The sequence below is a fragment of the Patella vulgata genome, chromosome 2 (genome assembly GCF_932274485.2).
Source record: "Patella vulgata chromosome 2, xgPatVulg1.2, whole genome shotgun sequence".
NCBI lineage: Eukaryota > Metazoa > Mollusca > Gastropoda > Patellidae > Patella > Patella vulgata.
In genome coordinates, this window is record NC_065880.2 from 3,327,885 (window position 1) to 3,351,310 (window position 23,426).

Below are 23,426 nucleotides of genomic sequence, written 5' to 3' on the forward strand. Positions count from 1 at the left end.
ATTTTTTAAAATTCTCACGAGGTGGTAAGATGGACAAAAAGTTTGTTTATAAAATTTAACAGTCAACACAAGATTAATATTAATGCTGTAATATATGGAGAGTTTTTCTGAACATTTATTTCATATTCAATTTAACCCGAAGAGGGAGGTTGTTTTATTTTAGAAAAAAAGTTTGTTCAAGTCTCACATACTGGTAAATAAATTTAATTTGTAAAATTTTCTGAATATTTCATAATTATTTTTCGAGCACTGAGATTTTTTTTTGTTTTTTTAATATAGGAGAGCTCTTCGGACCATATCTTTTCTTTCAGGTGATAATGCTGGAGGGAATTCGATATCAAAATCTATAATAAGATCTCCTTTTTCTGTTGGTTCTGTAGAAATAGGCATACCTTCACCTGGTACTACTTTCTTATAACCTGGCCTGGAAATAGTAAACAGATAATATTAAAGTAACGATGCTTCATAGGAATTTTTTGCTGAATTATAAAATTTCTGATATGTATTCAGATTAATTATTTAACATTTAAACATACATTATGCAAGAGCTAAATGGTAAATCTGCATCCTACATAAGCTTAGGGAGAGAGAGAGAAATGGGGTTTAATGTCCACTCGACACAAACTAGGTCATTTCGGGACTAACACATTGTTCAATTTTATTTCAATAATTCGCTTGTGCGTAGGGGTCTTTAGCAGTGGGAGGAAACTGGAGGACCCAGAGAAAACCCACGAGGTTGGACAGGCGACCCTACTCCTTGTCACGTACAACCGGGGAATCAATACCATGCCAGTTGACTCAATGACAGACTGTATGATACATCGCAGCGCGCACGTGCTAACCATTCGGCCACCTAACCCCCCCATAAGCCTAGGGGGTTGAGTGACCAAATGGTTTAATGCATGCACTTTAAATCATAAGGTCTGTCATTGAGTTAAGTCCAACTTGGGTCGCCTGTCCAACTTTTGAGTTTCTTTCCGGGTCCTCCAGTTTTCTCTCACAGCTAAAAATTCCTACGCGCAAGCGAATTATTGAAATAAAATTGAACCATATGTTAGTCCTGAAATGACCTAATTGGTGTCAAGTGGATTTTAAACCCCATTTCTCTCTCCCTGACTTCTCCATAAACCTCAGACCGGAGTCCCCAAATTCAACTATGGTTACGGTTAATTTTTTTACGCACTTGATAATGTCGTTTATTGGTATGTGTAAGACTCGATCATCCAGTGTATTAATTTCTACTGTACATCCTGTTAAAGCTTTACCAAGCGGAACTTTTGCTGTGTGGATTAAATTGATACCTTCTCGTCTAAATCTAGGATGGGGTTTGTCTTTTACAACAAAAACAATATCAGCTGAAATATCAAATAAACATGGGTTATTGATATATTACTGTTGATAACATTTAAATAAACATGGATTATTAATATATTACCGTTGATAACATTTAAATAACAGGGAAAAACAGAACCGAGAGGGACATATAACAGGGGTTACTAGGTCATTTCAGGACCAACATATCGTTCAATTTTTTTTCAATAATTTGTTTGTGCGTAGATGGGTTTTTAGCAGGAGGAAGAAACCAAAGAACCCAGAGAAAACCCTCAAGGTTGGAGACACAACCTTATTCCGTGTCATGTACAAGCAGGGAATCAAAACTACGCCTGCATTCGGTTAAACCACCCCTTACACAAGGGAACATGGTTTATTGTCCTCCCATTCTACTGATAAACACCTTGTGAGACCGAAGGACACTCCCTACCATCTGACAAGTGACAGTCCCGCCTAAAAAAAAATCACAAATGATTTCATCGTGAGTCAAGTATCCCAGCAGCAAGAGTATCGATTGAGAGGTAAACTCTTAGTACAAATTGCAGCATCCACAAGACTATTGAAGAAATTACCTGGTACATTATTAGGTCCCTGATCGCCTTCTTTAGGGAACGTAATTCTTGTTCCTGGTTTCCATCCTTTTTTAACAATGATTGTTAAAATTTTATCACGAATACTTGATGTATGTCCATCTTCATTCATAACCTAGAAAAGTTTTTAAAATTTTAAATACACATACAGGACTCTTATTATTGGATAACTTGAACATAAAAATAAACACACTTATATGCATATAAGGGGATAAGCCATAATCTAATACAAACGTACCATTACCCAGAAAACTAAAATTGAAACTGTTTCTGAACTAAAAGTTATTCCAATTAAAAAGTACTTTTCTGTAATTCTACCCGCTCACTTCTCCAGACATACCGACCCACCAGGGAACATGTCAAAACATTATTCAAGAGGGACAATAGTGGGTGACTTGCAGTAAAAAGATACAGAGAATGATGAGAAAACCAAGCTTGGGATGGAAACCATACCACCTCACTCAATGACAGAGAGAGAAATGGGGTTTAACATCCACTCGACACAAACTAGGTCATTTCGGGACTAACTCAATGACAGACCTTATGATCTAAACTACATGTGTTAGATCACCCAACATTAAATCAGACTTACCCTGCGAGAAATTTTCATTTTTTTGGTGCAGCCATGAAAGACTTCCTCTAAAGCTAATTGTAAATCTCTCTGTATGGCTGGATCTTGTTTCTTGTGACCTCGACCATTTAAACCACCGAATCCCATACTCAAATCACCATCTACACGATCATAGAACTCTACAAATAACAAAAGCATATGGTTCAATTTTATTTCAATAATTCGCTTGCGTGTAGGGGTCTTTACCAGTGGGAGGAAACTGGAGGACCCGTAGAAAACCCACGGGGATGGACAGGCGACACTACTCCTCGTCACGTACAACAGGGAATCAAAACCATGCCAGTTGACTCAATGCAGACTTTCTGATACAATGTGTACACTTTATTTGTCAACCTAACAGAAATCAAAACTTATTAAAAAATAACATAAATTGCAAGGCTAAAAAATATGTCAGGGCCTTACAAAATCATAGAAAGAGAGACAGACAGGACTTGGCTATTACTTACTTGTAGTAACTGACACCATTGTTAAAATAACTTGTTTATTTTTTCCTATATATCTTCATTCAACAGATTATGAAACCTCCAACCACAGAATGAATAAAATGAGGTTTAAGTTCTACCAAAGACTGTATAATCTACACAAATATAAGTTCCTCAAAATTCAGAAAAGATATCACTGACACTTAACTCTAATTAAATCAAAATATTCCAAACAAAAACTGCTCAAGATAACAAAAAAAAAAAACTATCGTTCAGAAATAACTCAAAATAACTCTGATTGAAATATCCCAAAGATAAAGAATCCTTTAGTTTAGAAATAACTTAGACTGTCTCAGTCTCCACTATCACTGTAATTTGATTGAAATAGAATACAGAACTATTTATAAGAAGTAAAGGTGTGATATACAACCTATTATATATACTGACATCAGAATAACTAGAATAGAATAGATAACATGTGGTTTTTTTTAATTACAACCAATCTATCTGACTACATGATATTTATAATTAATGTACAGTAATAAATAATTCAATAACAAGTCAAGATTCTTCTTTCTTGATGTTTGATTACCTGACAAACTAACACCATGTTTCTAAAGTCTATAGATAAATCAATAGAAATGATACAAAATGCGGTTTAACATATTTTTCTGCTTCATCCTGACTAATTAAGACAGGCAAATGAAATGGGGTTTAACGTCCTACTGTTCTCTTCCAACTGGGCTAATGAAGACGGGCATACTCCATACAGTGTGCTAGGAGGGAAATTTTGCCTGGACAGCGACGCCACAGCCTAATCTTATTTTGAATTCCAACTGACAAGAGTTTGTTAACATGCACGCTGAACCTTGGTTTTCCATACAATACGAGGGACTAGACACAGTTCATGAAACCGCAGATTATATTTTAAACATTGGCCACAAAGTACCAGTGAGTAAAAAAATAATAACAAGAATGACTGTAATATGTACCAGACACCAAGACTGGTGACAAAGCTACCATTTTCATATAAAATAACTATGTGCAAATCTATCAATCCATGCACAATTGTCCAAGAGAACAAGCATGCTGCTAAGTTTCATGTCGATCGTACTTCAATTGGCAAAACTCTAGCCCTGTTTTGAAGAAGTTCAAACATATGAAAATGAGCTCTCAGGGCTTATGACAAACTGATAAGTAAGATATCTAGAACAGAACTAAGTACATTGGGTCTTTAATCAATATATATATATGACCACCCAAGAAACAAACTATAGAGATCAATAGACAGACTTGGTACTTAATTAAATTTTGATTGAATCTCGTTAAATCTACCATAGTTTAATTACTTTAGTTACAATAAACATTGTATACTTGAAACGAACACTGAATAATGAGAGATTAAACATTTTTATCAGGCAAGTTTAAGTTTTATTTACCAACAAACCTTTTCAAAAATATGTTATTTTGTAATTAGACTATATTTTAAAGAAAGGTTATTTTCTTTTCCACAAAATCAAAACAAATCTGTTTTTTGGAAAACATACCGTAAGAAGCTTAAAGGTGAATCTAGAAGCCATGAATGAAGAACTGTATAAAAAAGTTAATTTACCGGTACTATCAGGGATAGAATTTCATCTTAAATGATTTAAGCAAAATTTTGCAGATTAATTTGAAATAAACAAGCACACATTAGATTCTGAAGAAATTCCAAGGATAATAATTTTATGTAATTTATCTTACGATATTTAGTCTAGAACAAAATAATGTATTTATATGTAATATTTGGTGTAAAACAAAATAATGTATTTACAAATGTCTTTCTGTGTAATAATTATTCAGGAAAAATACAATCAAGCTTATTATAATAATAGTAATAGAGACATGTGATCTGATACTATAAATAAACCTTTAAAACGCTGGATGTCGATGTGCGATTTACATTTTGCTCTGTTACTATAAATAAACCTTTAAAACACTGGATATTGATGTGCGATTTACATTTTGGACAACCGGAAATATAACCAATAATTAGGAACAGAATTTTGCGTAAAACTTTTCTGTTCAGTAACAATATGTGAAAATGTATCTTTGTATCACACAGTTTACAAAAACATTTATTGTGTATACGTCCATCAAAATCAATCGCTGTTCAATAACAATATGTGAAAATGTTCCACCGAATTTATTAAATTCACCTCCATCAAAATCAATCGCTGTTCAATAACAATAAGTGAAAATATTTACATGAATTTATTAAGTTCACCTCCATCAAAATCAATCGCTGTTCAATAACAATAAGTCAAAATATTTAAATGAATTTTTTATTTTGACATCCGTCAAAATCAATCCCTGTTTGTAGCTTACCTTGGAATGGATTATCTCCCCCGAAGAAATCTCTGAAGACTTTTTCTGCATTGCCGTGGAAGGTATAACCTTGAGTCCATGCCCCAGCTTCACCGCTGCCTTCTGGTACTCCATTCTTTAAACCTTCCTCACCAAACTGATCATAAACCGCTCGTTTACGTGCTGGAAAATAAATTCACATCAATAATACACAAACCATCTTGAATGAACAGTGGAAATTTATTTTCTTCTAAGATATTTGTGAGATAGTAATTAGCAAATTTCACTATTTATAGAAATTATCGTTGGTTAACCAAATCAATTGAAGGAACAACTTTAAGAGTGCTTTGTTTGTATGAAGGTAACACTAACAGGGGTATGAAGGTCACAGGGGTATGCAATAAAAAAAGGCAAAAAATCTACAAACCATGATTCATTGGAAGACAAAGAGGCACAAAACTCTTCACAGGTTGGATAAATATGAACAAAGAGAGAAATCAGGTTGACTGTTGAATGTCCACTGGACACAAACTAGGTCATTTTGGGACTAACACATGGTTCAATTACATTTAAATTATTTGCTTGCGCATAGGGGTCTTTAACAGTGGAAAGGAAACTGGAGGACCCAGAGAAAACCCACGAGTTTGGAAGGCATCCTTACACCTTGTCACGTTCAAGTGGGGAATCGAAATCATACTACTTGACTTAATGACAGACCTTATGATGGAATGTGCATACCACAAAACCCCCCCAAATACAAACAATGTAAGCTTATTGAAATGACCGAATAACCAGTAACACCCCATGCCATTCCTGTATCTCAAATATTGATAGTAATTTATTAAACTTACGATCAGATAAAATATCATAGGCTTCTGAAACTTGTTTAAATTTATCAGCTGATGTTTGATCTCCCTTATTTTTCTCAGGGTGGAATTTTAAAGACAATTTACGGTAACTGAAATAAAATAATTTGACTATAAAAAGCGTGACCAGAAACAAGAAATATGTAAACCAGACTTCATAATTCATTAATTTTTAAATAAAACATTCACTAATAATACTACATTATTGTACATGAAACAGTTACCTTCAGTATGGATTGTTTAGTCCAAATTGCCTCTGCTTTGACGACAAAGAACAGATATCGGTCTTCTAGATAAATAGAGTCATATTTATGGTACTGTAACTGGTTGTTCACGTACACTTCATGCAATGAGTTATTGGAAATATTGTCACAATCCTCAAGCTAACAATGCATTTCTCACACTTGCAAAGAGAGGTGTTGGTTATTTTTCTTCTCAACCAACAGTGAGCTGTACAGATGTCTCTGTATTAGGCCAGCTGGTGAAAAACTTGGTCTTACGCAAATGTAATGGGACCGACTTATTCTTGTATCTAGTACCGCATGCGCACGTGTGCCAAACACCGGCAACGAATGTTTATGTTCAGGCGATGGATACCAACTGCAGGATTCAGTTGTATGTTTTAAATAGAAGGGGAATGAATAACCTTTGAATAAAAAGGCACCGGACTCGCTCGGACTGTAAAGATAATTCATCATGAGGTCATTTATGTGGTATTCTCACAACTTTCCAGTAAGCTTACACCAGTGCGATTTGGGTATTGGTTTTTCTTCCTCGTCAGATTGTCCATTGGCAGAAACTGCGGCTTCAAATGCGGTTATTTTCGCAAATAAAAGACTGGCTTTTCGCCTCGTTTTCGAATTTTTACTCTAGCTGTGGGGAGAAAGCTAAACATCAAAATGAAAGTAGAAAACAACGCGATTTTAGGGACGGATACCAGGGTTATAAATAACATATTGATTTGAAAATATATTCAACTTTAATTCTTGCAATCTTTGTTCTTCAGACAAAAGGGGCGCTAATTAGCGACAATTAATTAGGCATAACTCAAGTTCATTTTGGTGTTGTTGTAAAGCTGTTGGACAGCCCTATCCAGAAATAACAGAATTAAAGCCATACGGGATAGTTGAATTTTTTGTTGTCAACCCTAAGTACATGGAAATTCAAACAAATCGCGCACGCAAATGATGACATTTCAAGTATCGGAATGTCACATTGCAAAGCACAACAATCGGACAGAATCACGCCGACATAAATACCAGGATAGGATAGAAATCAAGACGAATACAAAATTGTTAGCTATGTAAACTTGCAAGACTATGTGGCTATGATGTGTCACTGACAAAATCTATTGTCAATTTCAGGCGATGTGACACGCCAATCAAATACTGATATTGGTTCAAAATAAACAAAGAAGAAAATTGTATTACCTTTTCTTGATATCTGCATCGGTAGCACTTCTTGTTAAACTCAAAATATTGTAGTAATCCACCCCCATGGCTGATGTTCAATTCAATTTTGGATAAACCGTCAACACGCTTTCACATAAAAGTTGTTTATAATCAAGAAAAATGGCGGCGTCGCGTAGTAACCGAATGAAAATAATCAAATATAGTTTCGTATTATTTCAATTGCATTCATTTTCTTTGAAAATGGAATCAAATTGAACGATAGTAATAATAAGATTGATTTAGTTGATAGAAACAGAACCAAATTCAATTTTTTTTATGACAAATACCGATAATTAAATTATTTTATGGATACGAAACCTCCACTGATTGACCTCTTTGAGCTAAATCCCTGACAACATCCAAACAATATGGATTCCGTGCATCGTCTTTGAAACAAAATTTACAGAAAAAAGTCGAATATTTCTTTTAAAATTTCATGCCGGCTGTTTTTATTAATTTTGGCAAACTTTAAAAATGCAAGGCGACGTATCTGGTGTGCGAATTACTCCACCAATCTTGGAGTTTTACGATACAAAGCCAGATAATGTTTTTCAACTAACCGTAAATGTCAAAAATATCAGTAAAATCAGTCGAAACATTAGATATTATGGACCAAAGAGTCAAGTAAGTTCTTATTGAAATATTACATTTTATTCTGCATTATAAATAAACTATTTGAGTAGCCATTAATGAATCACAAATTCGTTGTTATGATAACAATGTCTGAATTATGAAGCGAATATTTGAAATTGGATTTGATAAAATTAGGCTTGAACCACGCCGCCATGACATAAAAGGCTTTTTTTTTTTTTTACGAGAAACCGATTATGGTTAATAGATTAGCTATTCCTGTTCAAACACATTTACGGCAAAAGTTAGCCAAAACGGTTTCACCTAATTGTCGTATTTACCACGACGATTTGTCAAATCGATTATGCAAATCTTCCAACTTGCTCGCCTGCAGGATTGACGATTCAATTTCCAAGATGGCATTCCTAACAAGGGACACTACGTACCTGACGTTAGTTCATTTTCTTTTGAAATTCACGTTATGATCTGAATATCATGGACATTCCTAATAAATACGAATAGGCCTATGGCTATGGGTCATTTTGGAACAGTCAACTGGTACAACTTCTCGTTTTTATTTTTTGGCCTTGTCTTCAAGAACAGAATAAAGAAAAATGAATTTTTTAACATTTTACCTCAATTCTTCAGTCTTCAGCCATCTTGCAAGGCAACTTGTTGTGTTTACTTTAATCGATTCAAATACCAACTCGAGACCTACGTCATGTATAAAACGAGATAGGTAATCGAAACCGATTTGTTTTCTGGTAAAAAGGCCTTATGATAGGCGATATGATAGAACTATATCCAAACCTTTTTCCAACCCAGATTTCTGCAGGTCAAATTCTAGGCCTTCCCCCAAGAAACCTGGATCCTATAGCTGCACTGTCACTATCAGCACACTTTAACTTAAGTTTAATTTCATTCGCATTTGTGAGTTATTTTACATAGTTTACATTACCGGTATAAGCTTACCTCTACTAGGCATCTTGGAGAGAGAGAGAGAAATGGGGTTAAAGGTCCACTCGACACAAACTAGGTCATTTCGGTCCTAACACATGGTTCAATTTTATTTCAATAATTCGCTTGCGCTTAGGGGTCTTTAACAGTGGGAGGAAACCGGAGGACCCGGAGAAAACCCAAAAGGTTGGACAGGCAACCCTGCTCCTTATCACGTACAACTGGGGAATCGAAACCCTGCCAGTTGACTCAATGACAGGCCTTATGATACAGCACGCACATGCTAACCATTCGGCCATCCAACCCCCCCAGCCACCTTGAAGTAACTTTGTATTTGATTTTATTTCCAGAAATTCAGTATTAAAGTAAAGAATCCTGATCAGCCAGTAGCACCAGGGTTAAGTGTTCAGGCTATTATAGAATATGAACCAACTGATAAAAATGAAGTTAAAGATAGATTAGTTATTACTGTAGATGGTGATGTTATTGAAGTACCTATCAGGGCGTAAGTTTCTTGTCACATTTATTTATTGTATTACCTTTATGTAGAGGATTGTAATCGATCACTCACACTTAATGGAGCTAAATCGCTAATATTTGGGACTTAGAAATTGACACAAATAGGTTGCAACGCATGTAATATAAATGTATATAAACTGATTTACATTACTGTAATCAGTTATGTTTGACAAAATACGCGAAAAGTGCAGATTGAATGGCAGTCTTTGGCATCTGGTTATTCCAGCCTACATCAGTAGTATTCTTCTGTGGGATATTTTTAGCCTCGTTCATCAAGTCAATTCATCACATGTGGTGCTCAAAAGCATTCTGGCATGCATGTGCCAATTTCAAAATTTTCATTTTATCTTAAATATTGGATATCAAAAGTCTATCTTTGCACGGTAATATAACAACATCAATGTTGATTTAAATTGACCAATAAGACTGTGGATGATATTGAGTTAGCGACTTGCCATCTTGAACCTTTCATCTGAAATCGGGGAGCAAAATTAAACTATTTTCTTCCCAAACAGTAATAATAATACGTTGGAATGAATTGGTTATTGTTAAAAATAACCTGAGGCAAGTTAAACCACAAGCCCCCTCTCTCCAAATCGTGTTTTAAACATCAGAATTGGATCATCCAAGCTTAAAAATGTTACAATAATTCAGTAACTACCAGTGGGTTTATATAAATTGTAGATTGTGATGTTTGTCTACATCGAAGAGTTCAATACAAACGAAACGAGTCACTGACAATCGGGATAACCAGGTCTTCATAGCCACTTTTATCTCTTATATATAAATTCATGGAAGAGTGATCCTTTCAGCCAAATCAATTTGATTTTGGGATGTTGATAATTAGCCCTGTATCAGCAATGACAGTGGGAATTCACTTTAAGGTGTATAAAATGTTTAATAAGCTTATACATGCAATAATGATATTTTGTCTCTTTTTCTAGGTTTCCATCACAGCCTGTATTAGAGTTAGAAAAAAGTGTAAATTTTGGTCACATTGTAGCAACAAGTCGTGTAATTGGTAGAGAAATAGCATTAATAAATCATGGATCATTAACGGGACAGTTTAAATTAGAATATAACGGGAATAAACATCTATCCGCACATCCTGCTAGTGGTTCCGTTCCACCGAATAGTGTACAAATAATTAAGGTAAGTTGTGCTGAAAATATATTTATCTTCTCCAGATTAGCTGACAACACTACTCCAATAAAGGTGACAAGGAATAGGGTTGCATGTCCAACCTTGTGGGTTTTCTGAGTTCTTCAGTTTCCTCCAACTGCTAAAGACCCCTACGTGTAAGCGAACTATTGAACACAACACAACACAAACTAGGTAATTGCAGGACTAACACGTGGTTCAATTTTAATTCAATAATTCGCTTGCACATAGGGGTGTTTAGAAGTGGGAGGAAACTGAAGGTCCAGAAGAACACCCACGAGGTTGGACTTTTATGTTGGAATATTATTATAAGTAGAACCTTCATGAATTTTCAAAGTCATTTCCAGCTTGAATGTACTGGAGCTTTAACTCTAGACCTATAGTCACAGAATGATTTCTTACAATTTTATTACAGATTGAATGTGTTACAAAAGAACCTGGAAAATTAGATGAAACTTTTTCGTAAGTTATTTGTTTGTTTTATGATTATGAAATATACCTGGCATTTTTATCTTTGTAGTGGATATGTATTATACATACCAATAAAGAACTAATCAAAAAAACAAATCTCTAACAGACAAAATCACGGACACCAAGCCCTGAGTTCACAAATCATTTTCAGACTTGCGTTAAGAATTTACTCAACTTTTAATCATTGTTTATGAGAAATATCTTTGATCCAGAAACACCAAACTTTGCACATAGTTTCTTTTTGGTGTATTTAATACGTTAAAACAACAAAAGTTTTTAAAAAGGGCTATTTTTTAGTTAAAATAAAGCAACTTAACTTAAGTCTGAGAATGTTTTGTGAAAAGTAGGATGTTAAAAACCATTTCATACATTGTTTAATGAATTTGATTTTGTGTATTTCTAGAGTAACGTTAGAAGGTCAAGAAGATAGTATATTACGAGTAACAGGGAATATCGTCAAACGATCATTACAGTTAGTATCTATACATGATGAACAAACGATAGAATGCGTTAAATTTGGATCAACATATTATGGTACGGATAAAACAGAATACGCTATATTACACAACAATGGACCAGAAACTATCAACTTTGTCGCCATCATGGATGAAGAAGCAGAAGCACAGGAATTGGTAATTATCTGTTGTTATTCAAAAAGGTGTGGGAATAAAGTGTTGCACATGACGTTATTCCATCTGCTGTTACTGCTGTTACCAAGAAAATAGGGGATCACGGTGGGTAAGACGCTGGCTCGATAGTCTGGAGGTTGCGTGTTTGATGCCTGCATTGGCCGAGAAATTTCATCCAGATTTTTCGATGTGATTCCTCCTTGTCAGTGATGCAGGACGGAGGGCCTGACAAGGACAGTTGTCTAGTCATTCAGATGGGATAAAAGAACTGAGGTCCTGTGTACACATTGGTGTGCATGTAAAAGATCCCTTGACAGTTGGAATTCGATATAAGTGTTGGCCGTAGTGCTGCTGTCTGGGCAAAATTTTTCTCATAGCACACTGTATGGTGTATGCCCGTCTTCATTAGCCCAGTTCGGAGCAGAAGAGTAGGACGTTTAACCCCATTTCATTTCATTTTACCAAGAAAATAAAACATTTACTCTCTCAACCACGAGAGATACCATAGAATCAGATTGGTCCAGAGTCCATCTTGTTGAATGGAGATACTCACTCAACAAAGACACATAACTGAAGGATGACCGGGCCTACCTGTCCAGTTAATTCAACGGACAATCTCACCTCGGTCCACAAAAGAGTCTGTACTGGCAGTGAACCTTTCCGGTATTATATTTTTTGGAACACCCAGTGATGTTGAATCTGTAGATTAGGTCTAGAGAGATCCTTCATGTACATAGCTGTTCTACTGACATTAAATGAACACAGAAAACAAGAATCAATTAATGTCTGAAATTAAAATAGAAAATTAATTATAAGACATGATAGAAATAATCTAAACATTTATTTATTTCGTTGTCTTTAATATTTTTTGTTTTGTTTTCAGGGAGTTGATCTCAGTCAAACAACAGCTGCTGCCTTGGCTGAAGAATCAAGTAGTGGATTGAGTAAAGGCAGCACCAATATTTTAACATCATTAATAACAGCCATACCCAATCAAGGTGTTTTACGACCATATGAAAAAATACCTATATTCTTTAGATTCAGTCCAAGATGGTACAGCTCAAAACAAGGTTGGAAATGTCAAGTAACACCGCCACCAAGAAAAGATTTTGCTTTGTTTATGCGTCTACAAATCATTGGTTCAAATAATGGAATATCCAATCAGAAAGATGATGTCGCTAGTGGCAACAAAGATGGTGGGTGATCTGCCTTATTTGTTTAGATTTTAATACATCTGTGCATTTAGTTTCATACGTTATGCTTTATATTTTTTCTCAATTCTACAGAACATGGCTTTGTTTTTCAATTACAGAAGTGAATCGAGACATTTTCAAGGCCCACAAAGCACAAATAAGATTATGCATAGGCCTACACAATCTGATTAAAAACACCGATCTTATTTTGTTTCATATTTTACAGTTCAAAATTTCGTTTTACTTGTCTTTACTACACTAGGATCTGGAAGAGTTGTTATATGACAGGCATTCTGGTTGATGTTAGGGATTAGCCAATGAAACGGTTTGTTGCGGCAAGTTCTTGGCGTGCGTTACACGTAACTGTGGGTATCCTACTAGAAACATCAACGCTGATTGGTTTATCAAATGTCTGATATCATAGGGGCAAAAGCTGCTCGTATGACTCATGATGCGACCTTCCATTACAACTGGTCAGATCTTCATGTAGTGTAGGCCATCGAAAGTATTCGGGTGTTCAATCCCTGCATTGGCCGAGAAAGTTCATCCAGATTTTCCGGCGTGGTTCTCCCTTGTCAGTGATGCAGGACGGAGGGGCTGACAAGGAAAGCTGTCTAGTCGTTCGGATGGGCCGAAAAACCGAGGTCCCGTGTACACATTGGCGTGCACGTAAAAGATCCCTTGGCAGTTTTAATTCGATATAAGAGTAGGCCGTAGTGCCGCTGTCCGGGCAAAATTTCCCTCATAGCACACTGTATGGCGTATGCCCGTCTTCATTAGCCCAGGTTAGGAGCAGAACAGTAGGACGTTAAACCCCATTTCATTTCATTTCATTTCATTTCCATCGAAAGTATAAAAAACAAAAGGAAATATAGATCTGTAATTGAATCAGAGAGAGGCCTACAGGATTTTTTGATTCTCTCTATTTTTTCCTGAATATCACAAAAGGGTTGGATGGCCGAATGGTTAGCACGTTGTATCATAAGGTCTGTCATTGAGTCAACTGGCGTGGGTTTTGATTCCCCGGTTGTTTGTAACAAGGAGTTGGATTGCCTGTCAAACCTTGTGGGTTTTCTCCGGGTCCTCCGGTTCCCTCCCACTGCTAAAGTTATTATTGTGTTTTATTTAGGTTGTTTTGCGGAGGTAGCTCTAACAGGAACAGCATTACCAGTGTTATTAGATATTTCTCCAGCCCCAGTTTTTGATTTTGGGGAATGTCTGGTCGGAGAACATGCAGATGTTCTGTTTACTTTGAAAAACGATTCCACCATCTTGCCAGTAACTTTCCAGTTTAAAAGAATTGCTCATTTTTCGACTCATCCACCAAGCGGCAAGATTTCTCCTGGTCAGACACAAGATGTTATATTCTCATTTTCTCCACGTCAAGTTGGTGAGTTTTGATTTCATTATTTAATCAGATATTTTTAATTTTGAAACCAAAGAACATGTCCACGGCACGGCACTGCATAAAAGATATCTAAGCAAAAAATTATGAAATAAAATCTAGTTCAACGTCCAACTTTTCTGAACCAGACCAGGCTATTTAAGATTGGTGGTGTGTAGTACACTGCACTGTGAGAGAAACTTTTACCTGACAGCGCCTCAGGGCTTAAAGTTCAGATTTTTGTCAGCTGGTCAATTTGTGACATATTTTGTTTGACTCACATTAGCATATTATATAAGATTTAGACAAGAAGCTGGTTGTTCTTGCTATAAGAGTTCAAAAATAGCCAATGAAAAATTGATTTGAAAATTTCATTCAAATTACTTTATTCTGTACCAAGTTATCACTGTTTGAATTTTTGTTAATCGAGACTCAGCCTCGCTTCTCCATTTTCAAAAGAAAAACCTACAGTAGGCAGATTTAGCTCTTAAATAATGCATGTTTATGGTTTAATTGATTGAAGTTATTGATTGAAATAATGTTTTCAGGAACATTTACACCCCAGCAGTTAGTTGATGTTCTGGGTCATATTGCTGATAATCGTAACCCGACCTTGACCCATCTTAAGGTCATACATGTTATGGGTATAAAGTTTAAAGGGACCAGTGATCCCGTGGTAATCAAACCAAGTCCACGATTTAATCCAGGTATTACTTCCGTTCTTTTATAAATACATAATTATTACATCCCAGGTATTACTTTTGTTCTATTGTAAATACATTTTATTATATCCCAATTCAGCCTCATTTCAAATGATATCATTTTGTTTTGGTATTTTTTTTAAATGTATTAGGCTGCGTAATTAAAATTGAGTTTAGTAAAATAAAATTGTGTTTAGTAAAATTGAGTTTACTAAAATGAAATTGAGTTTAGTAAAAAAAAATAATTGTTTTTAGTAAAATTGAGTTTACTAAAATGAAATTGACTTTACTAAAATGAAATTGAGTTTAGTAAAATAAAATGAAATTGAGTTTAGTAAAATAAAACTGAGTTTAGTCAAATATAAAATATGAATGGAAATAGTAAATGGAAAACATCTTATGTTAATCAAAATACCAATTAGGTTGAACTTTCTTCTTTCTTTGGATTTTGGCCTCTAATTCCCTTATGTTAAACCAAAAGGGTTAAATTGATATTTTATGTGCCCACATTATATGTGGACGCATATTGTCGTCACCCCTGTCAGTCCGGACCTATAACGTCCGTCCAAAATTTGTTTGTGGACAGTCTAGAGGTCACAATTTTTATATGGACGTATATTGTCGTCACTCCTGTCAGTCTGAACGGTCTACAGGTCACAATTTTTATCTGATTTTGACGAAATTTGAAATATAGATTTATCTCTCAATGATCTTGGTTCCTTTCGATATTGGCATGTATCGGATAGTAACTTCATGGATTGGGGCCCCTGATTGTACGAAAAATCGAGTTTTTAGCTTATGGACACTCTAGAAGATCAAGATTTGTATCCATATTTCGGAAAACCAAATTCACTTTGAGTGGATATTCAACCCGTTTTCTCTCACTGTTTCAGGTATAAGACCTGTATAACACCTGTATCTCTCACTGTTTCAGGTATAACACCTATGATAAGTAATGAAGTAGGTTTGTACGTAGATGAGACAACATTCGTAAAACTGGATACAAATAAACCTCGTAATGCTCTTATTGGTGCCAATAAAACAAGACTACATGCGTTAAAATCAGCAACAACGTCCAGAGATGATGAAGATGATGATGATAGTCAAGTAAGAATTGCTTATCCCAACGATCGTGCCCAGAGCATCAGGCCGACAGATAAACGGGAACGATACAAGTAAGTTGAGATTTCGTTATTCATATCATCAGGAGAAAAGGGAGACAATTTTTTAATCTGATTGAATACAAACTGGCAGATTATCTACCTTTGGGAGCCACGGTGGCTAAGAGAGTAAGATGCTGACTCGCTAGCCTGGAGGTCGCAGGGTTGATTCAGGTGTTGGCCGAGAAAGTTCTTGGGATTTTCCGGTGTGATTCCCTGTTGTCAGTGATGTAGGGCCTGACAAGGAAAGCTGTCTAGTCGTTCGGATGAGACAAATACCAGAGGTCTCGCGTACACATTGGCGTGCACGTAAGAGATCCCTTGACAGTTGGAATTCAATATAAGTGTAGGCCGTGGCGCCACTGTCAGGGCAAAATTTCCCTCATAGCATATGACAGTCTTCATTAGCCCAGTCGGAGTAGAACGTTAAACCCCATTTCATTTCATTCCTACTTCTGGTGTTATAATGAATAGTAGTATTACTTCACAAAACTGCCCAGTTTGAGCACATTTTAGTTTGGATTAAGCAATGGAAAATTTATATTTTCCAAAGAATGCAAATTACAAATATAAACTTTAATGTGTTCTTTTGTTTTCTTTTTCCAGGACAATTTTTACAAAAGCTGAACGTCATCATTATATTGATCCGGACTATGCCTACACAGACGAGGAGGAAGAAAATATTCGTCAACATTCCAATAAATATCTGGATTTTATCAGAAACTTGAGAGAAAATAGACTCAATAAACAAAAACACAGGTCAGTCGTGGTGAAACTAATTTATCAATAATTAGTCACCAGTCATTTGATTATGATTCATAATATGATTTTTTTAGTCACCAGTCATTTGATTAAAAGTCAGAATGTGAGTTATTAGTTATCATTCATTTGATTAAAAGTCAGAATGTGAGTTATTAGTCACCAGTCATTTGATTAAAATGTCATAATGTAGTTTATTAGTTATCAGTCATTTGATTTTTAAAAAAGTCATAATTTATCCCCCAATAGATGTGTTACCCTGGCAACAACTTTTATTTAAATGCTAGCAGGGGTCAAAATTCACGACGGCACCCGCGGCAATTGCCGTAGTATTTAGCGAAATTGCCGTAGAAAATAAATAATAACTACGGCATATTTAGCCATGATAATCTATTTAAGAATATCACGACGGCAATTTTCCGATGTTGACAATAAAATCACCGTTGTATACGAGCGTAATCCACAGCATAATCGAAAGTAGGAATTTATTGTTTTGTTTCTTTCCTGAGTTCTCGTGACTGTATTTTTCTATCTGACCTAATTCTACCGTAACATCACATGCTGGTGGCTAGAATGGAAATACACATGGCTCGTTGTCTTAGTGTATTTAATCATTTAAGAAGTTCAAAACAATTTCCAGATATAAAGGCTATGAATCATTTACTGGAAAATATGACCAAATAAAAAAATTAGGTACCACAATACTTATATTTGGTGGAATTCACGTGGATACGGATTATAGAATTGCACGAATCTTGGTGTCGCTGAGCCAAAGCAGATTCGCGGACTTGCAAGAATTTTTAGGTCTTCTGATTTCGAAGAAATAAAACGGATTCATATTACGATATTCATATGGACTGCGGTGTACGTAAATTTAAGGGTGTTGTGGTGACCTAATTCTGGACAAATTCTGTAATAATATCGATATATATGTCAAAGTTTCCCAGTTTAAAAAAATGCCGTAATGACGAAAGTAAATTAAAAGTTTTGCCTTAGTGCAAATAAAAACTGCCGTAGTGACGAAGGAATTACTGTGGCATTTTTTTAAAAAAATGCCTTCGTTCCAATTTCACGAATTTTGACCCCTGTGCTAGTTTTCCCTTGTTTATTACATTTCCTAACTACTTAAACTATTTTCAATTCAATAGCTTTAACATTTCAGAATAAAAATTTTTGGATAGCCTTAAACCATTAATTAAATCAGTCATGAAATCATTTGATCACCCAGCTTTATCTTTCAGTCAGTCATTTGATCATTTATACTGTCATTGGATCAGTCAGAGTCATTGGATCATGTATGTGATCATTTTTTTTTTAATACACAATATATTTATTCAGATTTGTATCTGATTAGGGATTTTGGAACAGGCATATCCTAATCAAAACCCTCTCTCCCTATCAGATATAAATACATGTAGTTACCACATAACTAAACAATGCACAAGTGAAAACATAATTACAATGAGTGTGCTATAGTTGTTCCTGGACTTAGTCATTTTAGGAGATCCTCAGTAAATCTATATTATTTGTCTGTTGTTGATATCTTGATGTTTAATTTCTTCCAGTGAATTTACCAAGACCAATAACTCTGTTGATATAGGATTAAAATCAGCTGGTGGATTACGTCCTTTTACCATAAAGACCGATCATATCAAACCAGATCCACAAAGTAAGTTGTCTGATCTGAATTAAATAATTTTTGGCATGTAAATAGCTAAGCTAGTGGTTAATAAAATTATGGGAGTGTTATTTCATGGTGCAAATAATAATGCCAAAATTCCAGTAAATCAAAAAATTTCATAGGTCTTATGTAAACTGGTCTGAAATAAAATCTATTTCATATAATCACAGTTCGTCCAATAGAAATGTTCCCCCGGATGTAGGCTTCAATTTGATGCCAAGTTTGTTTAAATCGGTTGAGTAAAATTTGGATTTTTTCATCATTTTCCTTGGTTTACAAAAAAGGTCCTGAAATATTCATAAGGTAATGCGATTTGTAAAATATTGGACAAAATATCATGAATTAGCAATGAGTAGACTTTCCCACTCCTGTCTGTGTAGTTATGAAAAATTGTATGAGATCTTCGTCCCACAAAACAAAGAAAACAAATAGAGCCAATATTTTCGTTCTCGGCAGCTGTCAAAAAGACTGATTATTTGAGAACAAAATTGAATATATCAAACGAAACACAGCAAGGAGTATGTGAAGAGCCCAGGGGAAGAACAATCTAAATCATTTCTTCCATGAAATTGTATAAGGTGGAACAATTGATTTCAGATAAAATCGATCTGAGTCACATCGAACCAAGGCCCTTTTGAAATGGCCTCCCGGGTGAGAATAATGTGACTTGGACTGTTCTTCCCCATGAGCTCTTCATATGATTATCCCTTTTTAAACAAAAACATAATTGGTTTATATATCTGTTTTTTTTTAGTTCCTCCTCCACCAAATGCCAACTGGAAGTTATTAAGTGCTAAAGAGTTGAGTGAGATCGAGAAGATAGCCATGACCAGAAATGTAAGTTGTTTCTTAATGAATTAAAGTTGAAGCCGCCACATACAGTGTTTGTTCTGTTACTACGCAAGAAAGTCAAAGATTTTAAAAATACTCAAGTCGCATTCCTTGTTATATGCAATGGTTAGCGTGTTGTATCATAAGGTCTCTCATTGAGTCAACTGGTAGGGTTTCGATTCTCCGGTTGTACCTGACAAGGAGTAGGGTTGCCTGTCCAACCTTGTGGGTTTTCTCCGGGTCCTTTAGTTTCCTCCCACTGCTAAAGACCCCTATGTGCAAGCCAATTATTGAATTAAATTGAACCATATGTTAGTCCCGAAATGACCAAGTTTGTGTCGAGTGGACATGAAACCCCATTTTTCATTTTCTCTCCTAGTTATACATTTCTGAATCAGACATTTTACTGATCCTATTACCTGGGTTTTTATTTCAAGATTTTGCCAGTGGGTCAATGTTTCACTCATTTCGTTCAAATCTGATTTCAAGATATTTTTATACACCAAAATTTTCATTTGTTTGTGGACACTCTTCAAGTCACAATTTTTATCCAATTTTGACGAAACTTAAATTACAGGTTCATCTCCCAAAATATCTCGGCTATTTCAATATTGGCATGTAGCGGATTGTAATTTCATGGATTATGCCCCCTGATTGTACGAAAAATCATGTTTTTCGCTTGTGGTCCCTCTAGAGGTCACAATCTGGGTATATCTTGGCATGGCAACCGCTTGTTTAAAGAACGTGACAATTTTAACAATATTCCCAATCAAACTGTATTTACTGTGTGAAAGTTTAAATCTAAACTGACTGACAGACTCTTCATTCAGTTAATTAGACTGCCACTGTCATTTGTAACTCCACTAAACACATAGTATAGCTTCTATTCCTGGCGAAGAAGTTTTCAATCTGTAACAAGATTTCCACATATTGATAAGTATTTTTAGTATAGTAAATTATGGAGGAAATACTCCATTGTTGCTCCACTGCTTTGTAAAAAATAAAGAAGCAACTCAGTGAATACTTGCAAACGGGATTTTGGTGCCTGTCCAACCTTGTGGGTTTTCTCCGGGTCGTCCGGTTTCCTCCCACTGCTAAAGACCACATACGCACAAGCGAATTATTGAAATAATATTAAACTATATGTTAGTCCCAAAATGACCAAGTTTGTGTCGAGTGGACGTTAAATCCCATTTCTTTCTCTCTCTCTCTCTCTCTCTCTCTCTCTCTCACTCTCTCTGATTTTGGAATCATAGATCTAACTGGCTGGTTTGAAAAAAAATGAGAGGACTGAAATGAGTTTTCATAATATCAGTTTCCAAAATAAGTTATCTTGAAATTTGACAAATTCCATTTCATATGTTTTTAGGTGTCTGAAGGTCTGAATGCAGTCCCTACCACACTACAAGAGAAAAAAGATTGTTCAAAATGGCTGACACCCCAGCAGTTACATCAATTAGTAATAGGTTAGTTCAATTCAAGTAAACTTAACTCCTAATTTTATTTCTATTTTGAAGTGTTTGGATGCCTGAGTTGTATGACCATAATATCTGTCGTTGAGAGTGGGGTTGGGTGGCCGAATGGTCTTGTCATTGATTTAAGTGACGTGATTTTGATTCCCTGCTTATACGGGACTAGGAATGAGGTCTTGACAAGGAGTAGGGTTACCTGTCTAACCTCATGGGGTTTTCTCTGGTGACCTCTCACTACTAAAGTAAATGTTCTTTAAATGGCATTTAGTAACTGGATAGAGTAACATTAACAACAAAACACATACTTATGGAAAACAGCTACTAGTGTATTTAAGGCGACGTTTCGTAGAGTATTCTCTCAACGTTATCAAGCTAATACAGTAAAACAGGTATGAGGCAAATATATATAGACAAAATACAACAACATAACCGAAACCATACAAAGCAACAACATGATCAAAGGCCTAAACCAACACTTATTAAGATATACAATAGCAGATAGAGAGTTAATTAACTTATAGTCCATGAGAGAATACTCTACGAAACATCGCCTTAAATACACTAGTAGCTGTTTTCCATAAGTATGTGTTTTGTTGTTACTAAAGTAAAGTGAATTATTGAAGTAAGTTGGTGTTGACTGGATATTAAACCCCTTTTCTCTCTCAAGAAGTAGTATAACCTGCCTAACCTCATGGGTTTCCTCTGAGTCCCCTATTTTCCTCCATCAGTAACTTGATTTGTGTGTAATTTGGTAATTTGATTAAAAACTCTATGGATCATTATTATAAAATCATTCTGTTATTCTATTTGACTAATTCACGATTATTCTGACTCTATATAATATTATTAAACAATGTTTATTTACAGGCCCATCAACAATAGATTTTAGTAAAGTTTGTTTGAGGTCTGTTAGTCAGAAAGATATTGTTATTATCAATAACTTGGATCAGTTTGTACATATAGTAGCAGAGGTAAGCAGGCTTTTACCTTGTCAGTTGTGAAAGGGGGAGCGGGGATGTCATTGAGTCTAGTGGCCTGGTTTCGATTCCCTGCTTGTACGTAACAAGGGGTAGAGTTATCTATCCAAATTTCAGGATTTTCCCTTCAGGTCCTCCAGTTTCTTCCCACCGCAAAAGACCTCTTTTGAACCATATGTTAGTCCTGAAATGACTCTGTCTCTTTTGCCATTAACTACTCAATTTCTCATTGATAAGAAATCTTGACCACTGCCTGGGTAGAATCCTACCCCATTTACAAACTTATTGAACCATATGAAGCTCCACATTTCTTAAATACATCGGAAATCTATGATTTTTAAATTAGTTCACTTAAAACATTGGTGTGCACGTAAAAGAAACCTTGGCAGTTGGAATTCGATATAAGAGTATAGGCCCTATCGCCGCTGTCCGGGCAAACATTTCCCTCATAGCACACTGTATGGCATATGCCCGTCTTCATTAGCCCAGCATAGGAGCAAAACAGTAGGACGTTAAACCCCATTTCATTTCATTTTCGGATTTAATGAATGTACAATTTCTCATCGATAGCACATTTTACGGGGTATGACCGTCTTCATTATCCCAGTCGGAGCAGAACAGTAGGACGTTAAACCCCATTTTATTTTATTATATTTATAGATTGATTGTAAAGAGTTACGACAGAGTAGTCCATTATCACAAGTTCTACCACCCATGTCTAAAGCTGTAATACCTGTTATATTCGAGTCTAGTATACAGGGAACTTTTCAGAGGTAAGTTATAAAAACATTATAGAAATATTGTTCAAAACCTTCACAGGGGGTTGGATAGCCGTATGGTTAGCGCGCACATTGTATCATAAGATCTGTCATTGAATCAACTGGTGTGGTTTCGATTCCCCGGTTGTTTGTGACAAGGAGTAGGGTCATATGTCCAACCTCGTGGGTTTTCTCCGGTTTCCTCCCACTGCTAAAGAAACCTATGCACAAGAAAATTATTGAAATAAAATTAAACCATGTGTTAGTCCCGAAATGACCTAGTTTTGTTGAGTGGATCTTAAACCCCATTTCTCTCTCTCTCTCAAAACCTTCATGTATGTTGTAAAAAGCAATTGGTAGTGTGATATCACCCTTGATGGAGAGAGAGAGAGAAATGGGGTTTAACGACCACTCGACACAAACTAGGTCATTTCGGGACTAACATATGGTTTAATTTTATTTCAATAATTCGCTTGCGCATAGAGGTCTTTAGCAGTGGGAGGAAACCGGAGGACCCGGAGAAAACCCACGAGGTTGGACAGGTGACCCTACTCCTTGTCACGTA

The 23,426-nt window shown here is 35.6% G+C and overlaps 2 protein-coding genes across 2 annotated transcripts in view; one reads left to right on the plus strand and one right to left on the minus strand.

The window, feature by feature from the left end:
- Positions 1–234: 234 nt before the first annotated feature.
- Positions 235–7,767, minus strand: LOC126811368 (dnaJ homolog subfamily B member 13). Its single transcript, XM_050536937.2, has 7 exons — positions 7,618–7,767; positions 6,173–6,279; positions 5,343–5,504; positions 2,515–2,672; positions 1,905–2,037; positions 1,184–1,355; positions 235–424 (listed from the first exon to the last, which is right to left on the minus strand). The coding sequence occupies exons 1-7, from the start codon at positions 7,683–7,685 to the stop codon at positions 271–273; spliced, it is 954 nt and encodes a 317-aa protein (XP_050392894.1). The 5' UTR covers positions 7,686–7,767; the 3' UTR covers positions 235–270.
- Positions 7,768–8,061: 294 nt separating this feature from the next.
- LOC126810676 (cilia and flagella-associated protein 47) overlaps positions 8,062–23,426 on the plus strand; it is a 55,733-nt gene continuing 40,368 nt past the window's right edge. The window contains exons 1-15 of the mRNA XM_056098781.1: positions 8,062–8,262; positions 9,516–9,670; positions 10,629–10,836; positions 11,261–11,307; positions 11,720–11,948; positions 12,829–13,141; positions 14,268–14,528; positions 15,071–15,229; positions 16,158–16,398; positions 16,990–17,142; positions 18,708–18,811; positions 19,578–19,660; positions 21,024–21,120; positions 21,994–22,097; positions 22,764–22,876. Of these exons, the coding sequence (XP_055954756.1) occupies positions 8,113–8,262; positions 9,516–9,670; positions 10,629–10,836; positions 11,261–11,307; positions 11,720–11,948; positions 12,829–13,141; positions 14,268–14,528; positions 15,071–15,229; positions 16,158–16,398; positions 16,990–17,142; positions 18,708–18,811; positions 19,578–19,660; positions 21,024–21,120; positions 21,994–22,097; positions 22,764–22,876 (2,417 nt within the window). The 5' untranslated portion in view covers positions 8,062–8,112. The remainder of the gene's footprint in view (positions 8,263–9,515; positions 9,671–10,628; positions 10,837–11,260; positions 11,308–11,719; positions 11,949–12,828; positions 13,142–14,267; positions 14,529–15,070; positions 15,230–16,157; positions 16,399–16,989; positions 17,143–18,707; positions 18,812–19,577; positions 19,661–21,023; positions 21,121–21,993; positions 22,098–22,763; positions 22,877–23,426) is intronic.